General features: G+C 41.9%; 1 protein-coding gene across 1 annotated transcript; it reads right to left on the bottom strand.

Annotated features, from left to right (window-relative positions):
• Positions 1-11,078: 11,078 nt before the first annotated feature.
• On the bottom strand, positions 11,079-16,216 carry LOC110533489 (protein phosphatase 1 regulatory subunit 14A). The gene is made up of 4 exons (XM_021617752.2): positions 15,775-16,216; positions 13,451-13,531; positions 13,294-13,326; positions 11,079-12,453 (listed from the first exon to the last, which is right to left on the bottom strand). Exons 1-4 carry the CDS (start codon positions 15,970-15,972, stop codon positions 12,286-12,288), a joined length of 480 nt encoding a protein of 159 aa, XP_021473427.1. The 5' UTR covers positions 15,973-16,216; the 3' UTR covers positions 11,079-12,285.
• Between the last annotated feature and the right edge of the window lie 417 nt (positions 16,217-16,633).

Below are 16,633 nucleotides of genomic sequence, written 5' to 3'. Positions count from 1 at the left end.
GTAAAGTGTTGGAGGATATTTTGTAAATACAGAATGGTGTCGTCTGCATAGAGGTGGATCAGAGATTCACCAGCAGCAAGAGTGACATCATTGATACATATAGAGAAAAGAGTCGGCCTGAGAATTGAACCCTGTGTCACCCCCACTGCCAGAGGTCCGGACAACAGGCCCTCCGATTTGACACACTGAACTCCATTTGAGAAGTAGTTGGTGAACCAGGCGAGGCAGTCATTTGAGAAACCAAGGCTATTGAGTCTGCCAATAAGAATGCGGTGATTGACAGAGTCGAAAGCCTTCGCTTTTATCGATGGCGGTTATGATATCGTTTAGGACCTTGAGCATGGCTGAGGTGCAGCCATGACCAGCTCGGAAACCAGATTGCAGGGTGGTATTCAAAATGGTCGGTGATCTGTTTGTTAACTTGGCTTTTGAAGATTTTAGAAAGGCAGGGCAGGATGGATATAAGTTTATAGCAGTTTGGGTCTAGAGTGTCACCCCCTTTGAAGAGGGGGAGGACCATGGCAGCTTTCCAATCTTTGGGGCTCTCAGACGATACGAAAGCGAGGTTAAACAGGCTAGTAATAGGGGTTGCAACAATTTCGGCAGATCATTTTAGAAAGAGAGGGTCCAGATTGTCTAGCCCAGCTGATTTGTAGGGATTCATATTTTGCAGCTCTTTCAGAACATTAGCTGTCTGGATTTGGGTGAAGGAGAAGCAGGGCAAGTTTCTGCAGGGGGTTGCTGAGCTGTTGGCCGGGGTAGGGGTAGCCAGGTGAAAAGCATGGCCAGCCGTAGAAAAATGCTTATTGAAATTCTAGATTATTGTAGATTTATCGGTGGTGACAGTGTTTCCTAGCCTCAGTGCAGTGGCCAGCTGGGAGGAGGTGCTCTTATTCTCCATGGACTTTACAGTGTTCCAGAACTTTTTGGAATTAGTGCTACATGATGCACATTTCTTTTTGAAAAAGCTAGCCTTAGCTTTCCTAACTGACTGAGTATATTGGTTCTTGACTTGCCTGGAATATCATGAGGGATATTCGATGCTAATACAGAATGCCACAGGATGATTTTGTGTTGGTCAATGGCAGTCAAGTCTGGGGTGAACCAAGGGCTATATCTGTCCTTAGTTCTACATTTTTTGAATGGGGCATGCTTATTTAAGATGGCAAGGAAAGCACTTTTAAAGAGCAACCAGGCATCCTCTACTGATGGGATGAGGTCAATATCCTTACAGGATACCCGGGTCAGGTTGATTAGAAAGGCCTGCTCGCTGAAGTGTTTTAGGGAGCGTTTAACAGTGATGAGGGGTGGTCGTTTGACCGCGGACCCATTACACACGCAGGCAATGAGGCAGTGATCGCTGATATCCTGCTTGAAGACAGCAGAGGTGTATTTAGAGGGCAAGTTGGTCAGGATGATATCTAAGAGGGTGCCCATGGTTACGGATTTAGGGTTGTACCTGGTAGGTTTCTTAATCATTTGTGTGAGATTGAGGGAATCTAGCTTAGATTGTAATATGGCTGGGGTGTTAAGCATATCCCAGTTTAGGTCACCTAACAGTACAAACTCTGAAGATAGATGGGGGGCAATCAATTCACATATAGTGTCCAGGGCACAGCTGGGGGTCTATAACAAGCGGCAAGTTTGAATTGTTTGGGCACAGACCTGGATAGTACAGTCGTGGCTAAAGGTTTTGAGAATGACACAAATATACATTTTCACAAAGTCAGCTGCCTCAGTTTGTATGATGGCAATTTGCATATACTCCAGAATGTTATGAAGAGTGATCAGATGAATTGCAATTAATTGCAAAGTCCCTCTTGCCATACAAATGAACTGAATCCCCCAAAAAATATTTCCACTGCATTTCAGCCCTGCCACAAAAAGACCAGCTGACATCATGTCAGTGATTCTCTCGTTAACACAGGTGTGAGTGTTGACGAGGACAAGGCTGGAGATCACTGTCATGCTGATTGAGTTCGAATAACAGACTGAAAGCTTCAAAAGGAGGGTGGTGCTTGGAATCATTGTTCTTCCTCTGTCAACCATGGTTACCTGCAAGGAAACACATGCCGTCATCATTGCTTTGCACAAAAAGGGCTTCACAGGCAAGGATATTGCTGCCAGTAAATCAACCATTTATCGGATCATCAAGAACTTCAAGGAGAGCGTATCAATTGTTGTGAAGAAGGCTTCAGGGCACCCAAGAAAGTCCAGCAAGTGCCAGGATCGTCTCCTAAAGTTGATTCAGCTGCGGGATCAGGGCACCACCAGTACAGAGCTTGCTCAGGAATGGCAGCAGGCAGGTGTGAGTGCATCTGCATGCACAGTGAGGTGACGTCTTTTGGAGGATGGCCTGGTATCAAGAAGGGCAGCAAAGAAGCCACTTCTCTCCAGGAAAAACATTAAGGACAGACTGATATTCTGCAAAAGTTACAGGGATTCGACTGCTGAGGACTGGGGTAAAGTAATTTTCTCTGATGAATCCCCTTTCCGATTGTTTGGGGCATCCGGAAAAAAGCTTGTCCGGAGAAGACAAGGTGAGCGCTACCATCAGTCCTGTGTCATGCCAACAGTAAAGCATCCTGAGACCATTCATGTGTGGGGTTGCTTCTCAGCCAAGGGAGTGGGCTCACTCACAATTTTGCCTAAGAACACAGCCATTAATAAAGAATGGTACCAACGCATCCTCCGAGAGCAACTTCTCCCAACCATCCAGGAACAGTTTGGTGACGAACAATGCCTTTTCCAGCATGATGGAGCACCTTGCCATAAGGCAATAGTGATAACTAAGTGGCTTGGGGAACAAAAGATTGATATTTTGGGTTCATGGCCAGGAAACTCCCCAGACCTTAATCCCATTGAGAACTTGTGGTCAAACCTCAAGAGGCGGGTGGACAAACAAACACCCACAAATTCTGACAAACTCCAAGCATTGATTATGCAAGAATGGGCTGCCATCAGTCAGGATGTGGCCCAGAAGTTAATTGACAGCATGACAGGGTGGATTGCAGAGGTCTTAAAAAAGAAGGTTCAACACTGCAAATATTGACTCTTTGCATCAACTTAATTTAATTGTCAATAAAAGCCTTTGACACTTATGAAATGCTTGTAATTATACTTCAGCATTCCATAGTAACATCTGACAAAAATATCTAAAGACACTGAAGCAGGAAACTTTGTGGAAATTCATATTTGTGTCATTCTCAAAACGTTTGTGAACCTTTGTGAATAACAACATCAACAACACAAGTCCTATAGCGATTTACATATTTTATTTACTTATATGTTTTATATATTTTAAAATCACTCAAAAATAAAGTTGGCAGTGCAAACCAAGAGGACAAACAGTTAAACACTAAATACATTAATGAAGGTATTTGATGACAATTCACCTCACTGTAGTTGACTTGTTCACTGCATAATATTTAGGCAAAAAACGAGGAACAGGTAAACAAACTCAAAACTGTTATAATTATAGTAGCTAGGTTACAGGAATAATCAGTGTTACTCTGAGAGGGATACCTCAGAGACAGGGCTGGATTAAGAAATCATCGGCCCAGGGGGAGGTAGCTAGTATGTACATATCTGTAGGGGTAAAGTGACTAGGCAACAAGATAGATAATAGACAGTAGCAGCAGCATTTGTGGTGTGTGTTTGTGTGTGTCTTATCAGTATGAATGTGTGCTCATGTTATGTGTGTGGGCATATGTAGTGTGTGTTGGGGTGTTAGTGTAAGTATGTATGAGTACAGGAGGGGACAAAGCACACACCCCTGAGGGGCCCCTTTGTTTATGGTCAGCATGGCAGATGTGTTGTTGCCAACCCTCACCGGCTGGGTGTGGCACATCAGGATGTCCAGAATCCAGTTGCAGAGACATTACATTAGTAGAATATTGTTTAATACCACACAAATAACCAAAATGAGTGGCTACTCTGACACTGACCAACTGAGATCAATTAAAATGATCTGGTCTTGAATTCAAACAATAGTCTAGGCCAATGAAGCGACACACAGATAGTAAAATATTAGGAGGATATATATTGCCTTCGAAAAGTATTCAGACCTTTTTTCACATTTCGTTACATTACAGCCTTATTCTAAAATTGATTAAATGTTTTTTGTCTCCCTCAGCAATCTACACACAATACCCCATAATGACAAAGAGAAAACATGTTTTTAGAAATGTTTGCAATGTATAAAAAACAGAAATACCATGTTTACACAAGTATTCAGATAGTTTGCTATGAGACTAGAAATTGAGCTCAGGTGCATCCTGTTTCCATTGATCATCCTTGAGATGTTTCTACAACTTGATTGGAGTCCACCTGTGGTGGATTCAATTGATTGGACATGATTTGGAAAAGGCAAACGCCTGTAAATATAAGGTCCCATTGACAGTGCATGTCAGAGCAAAAACCAAGCCATGAGGTCAAAGGAATTGTCCGTAGAGCTCAGAGACTGGATTGTGTTGCAGCACAGATCTGGGGAAGGGTACCAAAAAAGGTCTACAGCATTGAAGATCCCCAAGAACAGTGGCCTCCATCATTCTTAAATGGAAGAAGTTTAGAACCACCAAGACTCTTCCTAGAGCTCGCTGCCTGGCCAAACTGAGCAATAGGGGGAGAAGAGCCATGGTCAAGGAGGTGACCAAGAACCCGATGGTCACTCTTGACAGAGCTCTAGAGTTACTCTGTGGAAATGGGAGAACCTTCCAGAAGGACAAGCATCTCTGCAGCACTCCACCAATCAGGCCTTTATGGTAGAGTGGCCAGACGGCAGCCACTCCTCAGTAAAAGGCACATGATAGCCAGCTTGGAGTTTGACAAAAGGCACCTAAAGACTCTCAGACCATGAGAAACAAGATTCTCTGGTCTGATGAAACCAAGATTGAACTCTTTGGCCTGAATGCCAAGCGTCATGTCTAGAGAAAACCTGGCAGCACCCCTTAGGTGAAGCATGGTGGTGGCAGCATCATGCTGTGGGTGTGTTTTTCAGTGGCAGGGACTGGGATACTAGTCAGGATCAAGGCAAAGACGAACGGAGCAAAGTACATAGAGATCCTTGATGAAAACCTGCTCCAGAGCGAAGGTTGACCTTCCAACAGGACAATGACCCTAAGCACACAGCCAAGGCAACACAGGAGTGGCTTCGGGACAAGTCTCTGAATGTCCTTGAGTGGGCCAACTATAACCAGGACTTGAACCCGATCGAACATCTCTGGAAAAACCTGAAAATAGCTGTGCAGCAACGCTCCCCATCCAACCTCACAGAGCATGAGAGGAATGGGATAAACTCCCCAAATACAGGTGTACCAACTTTGTAGCGTCATACCCAAGAATACTCAAGGCTGTTATTGCTGCCAAAGGTGCTTGAACAAAGTACTGAGTAAAGGGTCTGAATACTTATGTAAATGTAATTTCTATTTTTTATTAATACATTTTCAAAAATTTCTACACCTCTTTTTGCTTTGTTATTATGGGGTATTGTGTGTAGATTGAGGGGGAAAACGATGTAATCAATTTTAGAATAGGGCTGCAACATAACACAATGTATAAAGAGTCAAGGGGTCTGAATACTTTCCAAATGCACTGTACAGTGGGGCAAAAAAGTATTTAGTCAGCCACCAATTGTGCAAGTTCTCCCACTTAAAAAGATGACAGGCCTGTAATTTTCATCATAGGTACACTTCAACTATGACAGACAAAATGAGGGAAATAAATCCAGAAAATCACATTGTAGGATTTTTTATGAATTTATTTGTACTATTTGTAGAATAATAGTGAAGACATCAAAACAATGAAATAACACATACAGAATAATTTAATAACCAAAAATGTGTAAGACAAATCAAAATATATTCTTAAAAGTAGCCACACTTTGCCTTGACAGCTTTGCACACTCTTGGCATTCTCTCAACCAGCTTCATGAGGTAGTCACCTGGAATGTATTTCAATTAAGGTGTGCCTCGTTAAAAGTTAATTTGTGGAATTACTTTCCTTCTTAATGCATTTGAGCCAATCAGTTGTGTTGTAACAAGGTAGGGGCGGTATACAGAAGATAGCCCTATTTGGTAAAAGACCAAGTCCATATTATGTCAAGAACAGCTCAAATAAGCAAAGAGAAACGACAGTCTATCATTACTTTAAAACACATCTACAGGATCGCCCCCCCCCCCCCCCCCCCCCCCGCGGTTGAGATCATGTAGGCTAATGTGATTAGCATGAGGTTGTAAGTAACAATAATATTTCCCAGGACATAGACATATCTGACATGGGCAGAAGGCTTCAATTATTGTTAATCTAACTGCACTGTCTAATTTACAGTAGCTATTTCAGTGGCGGAATACCATGCTATTGTTTGAGGAGAGTGCACAGTTATGAACATAAATGTATTAATAAAACAATTAGGCACATTTGGACAGTCTTGATACATTTTGAACAGAAATGTAATGGTTCATTGAATCCAACTTTGCAAGTACACTGCTGCCATCTAGTGGCCAAAATCAAAATTGCACCTAACCTGGAATAGTACATTATGGCCTTTCTCTTGCGTTTCAAAGATGAGGAAAAAAACATAATACGTTTTTTCATTTTTCATTTAGCTCTCATTTAGACCGCCACGTAAAAGGAATAACCAGAGTTACCTCTGCTGCAGAGGTTCATTAGTTACAAGCCTCAGAAATTGCAGACCGAATAAAAGCTTCAGAGTAACAAACACATCTCAACATCAACTGTTCCGAGGAGACGGCATGAAATCATGGTCAAATTGCTGCAAAGAAACTACTACTAAAGGACACCAATAAGAAGAAGAGACTTGCTTTGGCCAAAAAACACCAGCAATGGACATTAGACCGGTGGAAATCTGTCATTTGGTCTGATGGGTGCAAATTTGAGATTTCTGGTTCCAACCGCCATGTCTTTGTGAGACGCAGAGTAGGTGGCTACCACAGAATTCTGCAGCGATACGCCATCCCATCTGGTTTGCACTTAGTGGGACTATCAATTGTTTTTCAACAGGACAATGACCCAAAACACACCTCCAGGCTGTGTAAGGGGTATTTGACCAAGGAGAGTGATTGAGTTCTGCATCGAATGACCTGGCCTCCACAATCACCCAACCTCAACCCAATTGAGATGGTATAGGATGAGTTGGACCACAGAGTGAAGGAAAAGCAGCCAACAAGTGCTCAGCATATGTGGAAACTCTTTCTCAAGACTGTTGGAAAAGCATTCCAGGTGAAGCTGATTGAGAGAATGACAAGTGTCCAAAGCTGTCATCATGGAAAAGGGTGGCTACTTTGAAGAAACTCAAATATATTTTGATTTGTTAAACACTTGTTTGACTACTACGCAATTCCATGTGTAATTTCATAGTTTTGATGTCTTCACTATTATTCTACAATGTAGAAAATAGTCCAAATAAATATTAAACCCCTTGAATGAGTAGGTGTGTCCAAACTTTTGACTGGTACTGTGTATGTATATATAAAAACGAATATATTAATATTCGTTTTTAATAGGCTACAGTAGGTCAGTGTCGGAATAGTGTACCCAATTGTAATACTTGAGTAAAAGTAAAGATACTTTAACAGAAAATGACTCAAGTAAAAGTCAGTAATACTACTTGAGTAAAAGTTAAAGTATTTGGTTATAAATATATTTAAGTATCAAAAGTAAATGAATTGCTAAAATATACTTCAGTATCAAAAGTACAGTGCCTTGCGAAAGTATTCGGCCCCCTTGAACTTTGTGACCTTTTGCCACATTTCAGGCTTCAAACATAAAGATATAAAACTGTATTTTTTTGTGAAGAATCAACAACAAGTGGGACACAATCATGAAGTGGAATGACATTTATTGGATATTTCAAACTTTTTTAACAAATCAAAAACTGAAAAATTGGGCGTGCAAAATTTTTCAGCCTTAACCTTAAGTTAATACTTTGTAGTGCCACCCTTTGCTGCGATTACAGCTGTAAGTCGCTTGGGGTATGTCTCTATCAGTTTTGCACATCGAGAGACTGACATTTTTTCCCATTCCTCCTTGCAAAACAGCTCGAGCTCAGTGAGGTTGGATGGAGAGCATTTGTGAACAGCAGTTTTCAGTTCTTTCCACAGATTCTCGATTGGATTCAGGTCTGGACTTTGACTTGGCCATTCTAACACCTGGATATGTTTATTTTTGAACCATTCCATTGTAGATTTTGCTTTATGTTTTGGATCATTGTCTTGTTGGAAGACAAATCTCCGTCCCAGTCTCAGGTCTTTTGCAGACTCCATCAGGTTAACTTCCAGAATGGTCCTGTATTTGGCTCCATCCATCTTCCCATCAATTTTAACCATCTTCCCTGTCCCTGCTGAAGAAAAGCAGGCCCAAACCATGATGCTGCCACCACCATGTTTGACAGTGGGGATGGTGTGTTCAGCTGTGTTGCTTTTACGCCAAACATAACGTTTTGCATTGTTGCCAAAAAGTTCAATTTTGGTTTCATCTGACCAGAGCACCTTCTTCCACATGTTTGGTGTGTCTCCCAGGTGGCTTGTGGCAAACTTTAAACAACACTTTTTATGGATATCTTTAAGAAATGGCTTTCTTCTTGCCACTCTTCCATAAAGGCCAGATTTGTGCAATATACAACTGATTGTTGTCCTATGGACAGAGTCTCCCACCTCAGCTGTAGATCTCTGCAGTTCATCCAGAGTGATCATGGGCCTCTTGGCTGCATCTCTGATCAGTCTTCTCCTTGTATGAGCTGAAAGTTTAGAGGGACGGCCAGGTCTTGGGAGATTTGCAGTGGTCTGATACTCCTTCCATTTCAATATTATCGCTTGCACAGTGCTCCTTGGGATGTTTAAAGCTTGGGAAATCTTTTTGATTCCAAATCCGGCTTTAAACTTCTTCACAACAGTATCTCAGACCTGCCTGGTGTGTTCCTTGTTCTTCATGATGCTCTCTGCGCTTTTAACGGACCTCTGAGACTATCACAGTGCAGGTGCATTTATACGGAGACTTGATTACACACAGGTGGATTGTATTTATCATCATTAGTCATTTAGGTCAACATTGGATCATTCAGAGATCCTCACTGAACTTCTGGAGAGAGTTTGCTGCACTGAAAGTAAAGGGGCTGAATAATTTTGCACGGCCAATTTTTCAGTTTTTGATTTGTTAAAAAAGTTTGAAATATCCAATAAATGTCGTTACACTTCATGATTGTGTCCCACTGGTTGTTGATTCTTCACAAAAAAATACAGTTTTATATCTTTATGTTTGAAGCCTGAAACGTGGCAAAAGGTCGCAAAGTTCAAGGGGGCCGAATACTTTCGCAAGGCACTGTATATAAAGCAAACCAGATGGCATACTTTTCTTGTTTTTATACATTTGTGGATAGCCTGGGGTACACTCAGACATCATTTATAAACAAAGCATGTTTGTTTAGTGAGTCTTCCAGATCAGAGGAAGACCAGGGATAAGTGCGTGAATAGGACCATTTTCCTGTCTAGCTAAGCATTCGAAATGTAACGAGTACTTTTAGGTGTCAGGGGAAATGTATGGAGTAAAAAGTACATCATTTTCTTTAGGAATGTAGTAGAGTAAAAGTAAAAGCAGTAAAAAATATAAATAGTAAAGTACAGATACCTCCAAAAACGACTTAAGTACTTTACACCACTGCAGTCGGCTACTAAATAAACTTTCCAGTGGTAAAGTGACTCACCCAATGATGAAGATGACTCCACAGGCTACTCACGGGTGATGGCCGATGCACTCATAGGAGGCAATATCTCAAGATGAGCTACTTCGAAAAACAGTGCTGCTGTTCTCTCAAAAAGGGAGTTTAGGGGAAAAAGTATATTGGTTCCAAAGAATGTGTTTTCTTTTCAGCAGTCGTTATTTGCTTTCCAAACTATTGTATTTTGAAAAGGTGCATTGAAGCTGTTCTGGCAGCTCGTGGTGGCCCAACAACCTATTAATAAGACACTTTATGTTGATATTAGTCTGCCTTTTTTATGGCGGTTTTGTAGCTGTGGCTTCTTCCTTGCTGAGCAGCCTTTCAGGTTATGTTAATATAGGACTCGTTTTACTGTGGATATAAATACTTTTGTACCAAGTTTCTTCCAGTATCTTCACAAGGTCCTTTGCTGTTTTTCTGGGATTGATTTGCACTTTTCGCACCAAAGTACGTTCATCTCTAGGAGACAGAACGCATCTCCTTCCTGAGTGGTATGACGGCTGCGTGGTCACAGTGTTTATACTTGCGTACTATTGTTTGCACATCAAAGAGGCACTGAGTTTGAAGGTAGACCTTGAAATACATCCACAGGTACACCTCCAATTGACTCAAATTATGTCAATTAGCCTATCAGAAGCGTCTAAAGCCATGACATCATTTTCTGGAATGTTCTAAGCTGTTTAAAGGCACAGTCAGCTTAGTGCATGTAAACTTTTGACCCACTGGAATTGTGATACAGTGAATTTTAAGTTAAATAACACATCTGTAAACAGTTGTTGGAAAAATTACTTGTGTCATGCACAACGTAGATGTCCTAACAGACTTGCCAAAACTATAGTTTCTTAACAAGAAATTTGTGGAGTGGTTGAAAAACGAGTTTTAATGACTCCAACCTAAATGTATGTAAACTTCCGACTTCAACTGTACATCTCATCCCATCCTCATTTCTTGTGCTGACAACAATAAATAATTAAGTACTCAAGAATGACTTTACTTGGTGGATGCAACTCAGACATACATTACTCAGAAGTGACCTGATCGATATCCCACTGGGCACAAACTGCTTAAATCAACATTGTTTCAATGTAATTTGTTAACGTATTGTGAAGTGGAATCTATGTGGAAAAAACATAGCATTTCTTTCGAGGGTAACATTTCAACCACAGGATTTCAACATAGAGAAACCTTGAATAAAACATGTTGAATTTGTACCTTTGAAACAACAACAGATCTTCAATGTAATACCCACTATAAGAAAAAAACAATAGGCTGGGCAGCACCTCCTACAGTACTAGAGTTGATCAGTCTACAGCTTATGTTTTTTATTCTAGATAAAGAACTAGAACTAGATCTAGAACATTTTCTTTGGAAAAATGGACCGAAAATGTCTTTAGTATTTTACAAATAGAAAGATGAAAAAGTAAATTATCTACTCTGGACAAGTCCAGTCCTGGAATGTCTTAAAGTGATACTTTGGGATTTTATCTACAGTACTTCCCCAGAGTCAGATGAACTCGTGGATATCATGAAGGAAGTTGCTAACTACCTTCAAACTGCCCGCAGAGACATAAAAATGGTATCCACAAGTTCATCTGACTCTGAGGAAGTACTGTAGATAAAAAGGCCTCATTGCCAAAATAAAGTATCTCTTTAACAAAATGAAAAATAAATATTTAGGCCTACTTCATCCGGTGTCCAGAAAAATGGATTTGCGCAACATGCAAATATGTAACCATACTTTATCAATCATATATCATCAATGAGGCTATTTAGGCCTGTATAGCATTTGGGAAGTGATCAAGAGCTATTATTTAAATTCAGCCCAGGATTCAACTAAAAATAGACAATCTCCACAATTACTATAATAATCTGCACAGAATCTCAAACGGCATTGATCACTTGCACCATGTACTTTAATGTAATCAAGTGGAATTCAGGTAATTTGGTTGTGCTATTAAATGAAGCACAATGATAACACATTCAGTTGTTTCATAAATAAACTATTTTAGCTTTGTTGTGCTTTTAAATTGTTAAAAAAAGGAAGGTGACAAATAAACTAAACTAAATAAATGTGGTTGTGCTTTTAGATGGGAATTCAAACTTTTGGCTGTCTTTTTCAAAATGGTTTGGAAGCTCATTGATCAACATATCTAGCAAATACCCAATTCTCCATGTTGAAATGACAAAGTGGGCCCAGTGGGATGTGATCCCAAGTGCCTGGACAACATGGCAACAGATGTTGTTCATGTGACATGTTAAGATCAGTGTGTGAATCGAGTCCGAGGGTGGTCCGAGGGTGTGTTTTGGGGGAGGGGGAATGGATGAAATGGGGTTGCTGGGAAAAAAAAAATTCCAGAAACGTTCCCCAAATTCCCAGCTTTTTCAGCAATCCCGATTGGAAGATTACCGGGATCAGTTGGAGGATTTCCTCCCTGCTTATTCCCTCCTGATTCCAGAAATATTCCAACAGGAATTTATGGAAAACCAGGTAATTTTGGGAAAGAATTTTACACCCCTAGTCAGAGGTCAGCTGTGTGGTGAGGTCAGAGGGTCTAGTGGGTGTGGGTGTGGGTGCGGGGGCAGTGGGGGTCGTTGAAGTGGTATGGCTCATGGCGGTGCTGGGGGTGGTTGCAAAGGGAGGGGTGTTCGATGCCCTCTGTAGCCAGCTCCTCCTGCTTGTGAAGGCCTTCCAGCTTGACCAACAGCTCGCCGATGAAGGTCTGGCAGGGAGGGACACACAGTAGCATCATATAGCTAATGTTTTGTATTTTTCCCCTTCACATTAGATACTACATAGACAGAAATAAGAGGGGGAGACTGAAAATGGTGGACTCTGAAGCCTCAACCCCAGTCGCTCTAGGTTTGGTCTCTAGAACACCTGGATTTAAGCCCAGTCCTAGACTAAAAAGCATGTTCATTGGGACATTTTGGCTTAATCCATGTCTAGGAAACCAGCACTTAGTGTTCTTCAATCTTTTGTGATATTGATTTGAAACCAACATGTGTGTGTGTGTGTGTGTCTCAGTGGAGGCTGGTGGCAGGAGTTATAGGAGGATATGCTTATTGTAATGGCATAAAGGAACAGAGTCAATCATGTGGTTTCCATATGTTTGATGTGTTTAATACCATTCCCTCTATTCCATTCCAGGCATTACAATGAGCCCGTCCTCCTATAGCTCCTCCCACCAGCCTCGTGTGTGTGTGTGTGTGTGTGTGTGTGTGTGTGTGTGTGTGTGTGCCAAAGCAAGCCACTGTGGGCCCTGTCCTTTGTCAAAAGAGGTCCTGTAGCAGGGAACAGAGGGAAAGAGAAGAGAAAGGAGAGGGAGGAGAGAAGAGCGAGAGAAGGCCAGGACAGAAGGCCATTGTAGGGCATGTGGCGTGACAATCGAAGGTGTCAGACACCGCTGCCTCCTATTGGAGGCCAATACAGTGTGTGTGTGTGTGTGTGTGTGTGTGTGTGTGTGTGTGTGTGTGTGTGTGTGTGTACAGAGACTAAATAAAAATGTATGACTTAATATGCATCATTCTTCCATATCATTATAAATGATGGTAAAACATACCTCAGTGTTGTTGCTGCATGTCTGAAGGATCTCCTGATGATGAACAGAGTTTAGAGAAGAGAAATCATTGTATCAAAATTCCAGTAGTTAAATTCTGTGGCAAAGTCAGGTTGGTCTGAGTACATGTTCAGAACAACTTTGGGTGGGTGGGGCCTACCTGTAACTTTTTTACTCGCTCCTCATTGCTAGGTAGATCTATCAGGTCATCAATGTTTACCTCGTCTGGCATGTCTTCCCCCTGCAAAACACAAATACATTAAAAACACTCACGTATACTGTATACTATTAGAGTGGAAAAGCTTGTGCAAATCTCAATACATGACTTATGCAACAAAAGTTTGAGTCTGTATATATTAAGTTGAGCTTTGAGTCCTACTACATGTCATTTCCAAATGGAACAGTTGACAGAATTCATTCAGAGGGCTTATGGTTGGATAATAACAACACTGGCCATGTATCCAACTGGATCAGTTGCCTGGCAAGTCAGAACCGAGCTACAGACCAATAGAAGATCAGTCTCCTCTCTCTGTCATCTGAAGAATCACACTGCCTGCCTGGCACACATTCAACTTCTGGTGGGTTGGATTTTGAAGACAGTTCCTAAAATTATCGGACTGGTTCCCCTGTTGTTGGTGACGGTTATTGATCTACTGATCAAATGCTCAGCTGAGATCCGGCACAGGCCACCATGGTGCATTTGTCGCCCTATAGGGGTGAGTCTCCTGCTGTACACGGGTACTGTACTACAGTATATCAATGCAGTATTGTTACAAAGGGTGTATCCAAAATGGCACTCTATTCCCTACATAGCACACTACTTTTGACCATAGGGCTCTGGTCAAAAGTAGTGCACTACATACAGACTAGGGTGTCATTTCAGATGCAGACAAGAACTGGAAGCAGTATGTGTTCCCAAACTTTCCAGGAGAGCAGAACATCTAGCTAGTGATGTCACATGGCCAGCTGCAGTATGTTTACCCCCCTCAGGGATTATTAACCCCATCACCCATTAGCCCCACCCTGGGCCCTGGAGTACTCTCCCTTCTATGCACACGTCACCCATTAGCCCCACCCTTGGCCCTGGAGTACTCTCCCTTCTCTGCACATCTTCCTTCCTGTTTCTCATCCTTCATTCTTGTTCCATTCCCTTTTTCCAAGTGGCCATGTAAGGCAGTGAGTTAGCATTCCCCAGCCACCATGTCTCTGCAGTGGCTGAAAGCTACATCCGGAATGGCACGTTATTCCCTAGTGCACTACCCATAGAGCCCTGGTCAAAAGTAGTGCACTATATAGGGAATAGGGTGCCATTTTCGGATGGAGCCTAAGTCCACAGTGCACCTCCAACCTTCTCCAGTCCTTTAATGGACACTGTGCACTATCATAACATCCATATTGTATACACCTTTTATATAAATCTCATAGCACACGGAAGTCTGTTTAGCCCTGTTAAGGAGGACTACGCAGAAGAGTTGGTTTAGAAATGCCTCTGTAATTTCGACAGAGTGCAAGTTATTGTGTTGATATTGTTTGTGTCTCACAGGAGTGTTCATCTGTAATGTTAAGATCCATGTATCATGTACAGTGTCTTAACAGGCCTTTTCTACATGAATATCCAATTCAAAGCTTAAGCCTCTTTTTTTCTTAAAGTTAAGCCTTTTTCCCAATTCTATTGATTCAGGCAAAGGTGGAAGAGCAAAGTTCTCATTCTTAAAGGAAGGGAAACTTTCAGATAGTATTGCCTGATTAAAAAGTTTAAGAACTTGCCATATACCTAAAATCTCTTTACTATCTGAAACCTACTGCCTGAGCACATGCACAACACTTTAGCCTTGTTTACACTTTGCGCTAACATGCGAGTTTTATGATCGGATCGATATGATCCAATCAGTATCTGATCAAGGTATGTCACGTCTACCCATTGTATTAAAAAGTCTCTCTTACCCATCCACATTGTGACCGGATTAGCTAGTGTCTCCCTGTATGCAATTTATTTAACAGATATTCTTTCACAATAATATGAATGTATTTATTTTAGGACAATTACTGATGCCATAATTTAATGGTGCTACCTGAGGCCGTTATGAGTATGAGTAAATGGTTTGACCATCCAGATCTGTTTGATATGCAGATAATGTGTGCCTGAGTACCACCGGATGTTTTCAGGAAGATCTAAAAATGCTAATAATAATTCATTATTAAAAACGTTTATAGCGCATTTCATTAGACATAATCTCAAAGCACTTGTTAAGCAAAACTAAAAGTAATTGAAATATAAATTGACCCTACAACAATAGATAGATCAGCTAGATCAAGTATGTTTGAGTGCTTCTTGAAGCATAAACCGATCCGTGTATTTTAATTGTCTAGACCGTTTAATAAAAGTGTGGGCACAATCGGAATGAGGAAAAGTACAGGACACAGGTATAAACGGGGCTTTTGTGTGGCCCTTGTAATGGTCCAAGAGGGTACGACGGCACTTACCTTGCCTAAGTACAGCTCGTTCAAACAGTCGTCTATCCATTTCTCCACGTCTAGTCGCCTCTGTAGCTCTTTTCTGTTGTATTTCACAGTAACTCGAGCTTGTCTCTTCTGAAGGTTGCCTCCGTGTTCCGGAGACGTTCCCAAATCTGACGAGTGGACTTCATCTGCGTGCGTCCTTCCGACCCTGTTGGCTGCCATATCTGGTCTGACTGGTTCCCAAGCTAAATGGAGTTCGACTCCTTATGTCAATCCCAGCTCGCCCAGAGCGCCCTCCGTTGTCACGTGTTGCTGACTAAACTCTGAGGGTGACTTCCAGAGATTGTGACTTCCCACCCAACACATGACAATCTGTGATTGTCTGTAAACAATCCAATGATCAAAAGTATTGTAACGACCCTGGCGCGGAAATCGACTCGTGCCGCACAAGCATGCTTTTGCGGCACAGTCGATAGCGCGCCGGACCTCTGGCTCGAAGGTTCGAGACCTGCTCCCTGCTGTTTCATTACATTGGTTTCAGAAGTGATCGGACCTTGCATCTTTGACAGTGCGTGTGCTTGGCCAGTGAGCGCGTTCCTGTAAAACGTAGAGTCTCAAGCTAGCGCGAGGACGCTCTTTGGAGGGAGTAGTGTAACGACCCTGGGTTTTTTGCGGCACAGTTGTTAGCGCGCCGGGGCTCGAAGGTCGAGGGTGCGAGACCTGCTCCCTGCTGTTTCATTACAGTATGTTGGACATCATTGAACATCTCATTCCAAAATCATGGGCATTGATATGGAGTTGGTCCCCCCCTTTGCTGCTATCACAGCCTCCACCCTTCTGGGAAGGCTTTCCACTTATGGAACGCCGTTTGGGTCTTTGCGTG

Source organism: Oncorhynchus mykiss, chromosome 10 (genome assembly GCF_013265735.2).
Source record: "Oncorhynchus mykiss isolate Arlee chromosome 10, USDA_OmykA_1.1, whole genome shotgun sequence".
Lineage (NCBI taxonomy): Eukaryota > Metazoa > Chordata > Actinopteri > Salmoniformes > Salmonidae > Oncorhynchus > Oncorhynchus mykiss.
This window is presented reverse-complemented; position numbering and strand designations above follow the sequence as displayed.

Bases quoted from the DNA above. Each gene is read 5' to 3' on its own strand.
- LOC110533489 (XM_021617752.2), bottom strand. From the start codon at position 15,972: ATGGCAGCCAACAGGGTCGGAAGGACGCACGCAGATGAAGTCCACTCG. The intron at 13,532-15,774 runs GTAAGTGCCGTC...TGTGTTTTGCAG, and splicing joins ACGAGCTGTACTTAGGCAAG to GGGGAAGACATGCCAGACGA. The intron at 12,454-13,293 runs GTATGTTTTACC...CCTCCCTGCCAG, and splicing joins CATGCAGCAACAACACTGAG to ACCTTCATCGGCGAGCTGTT.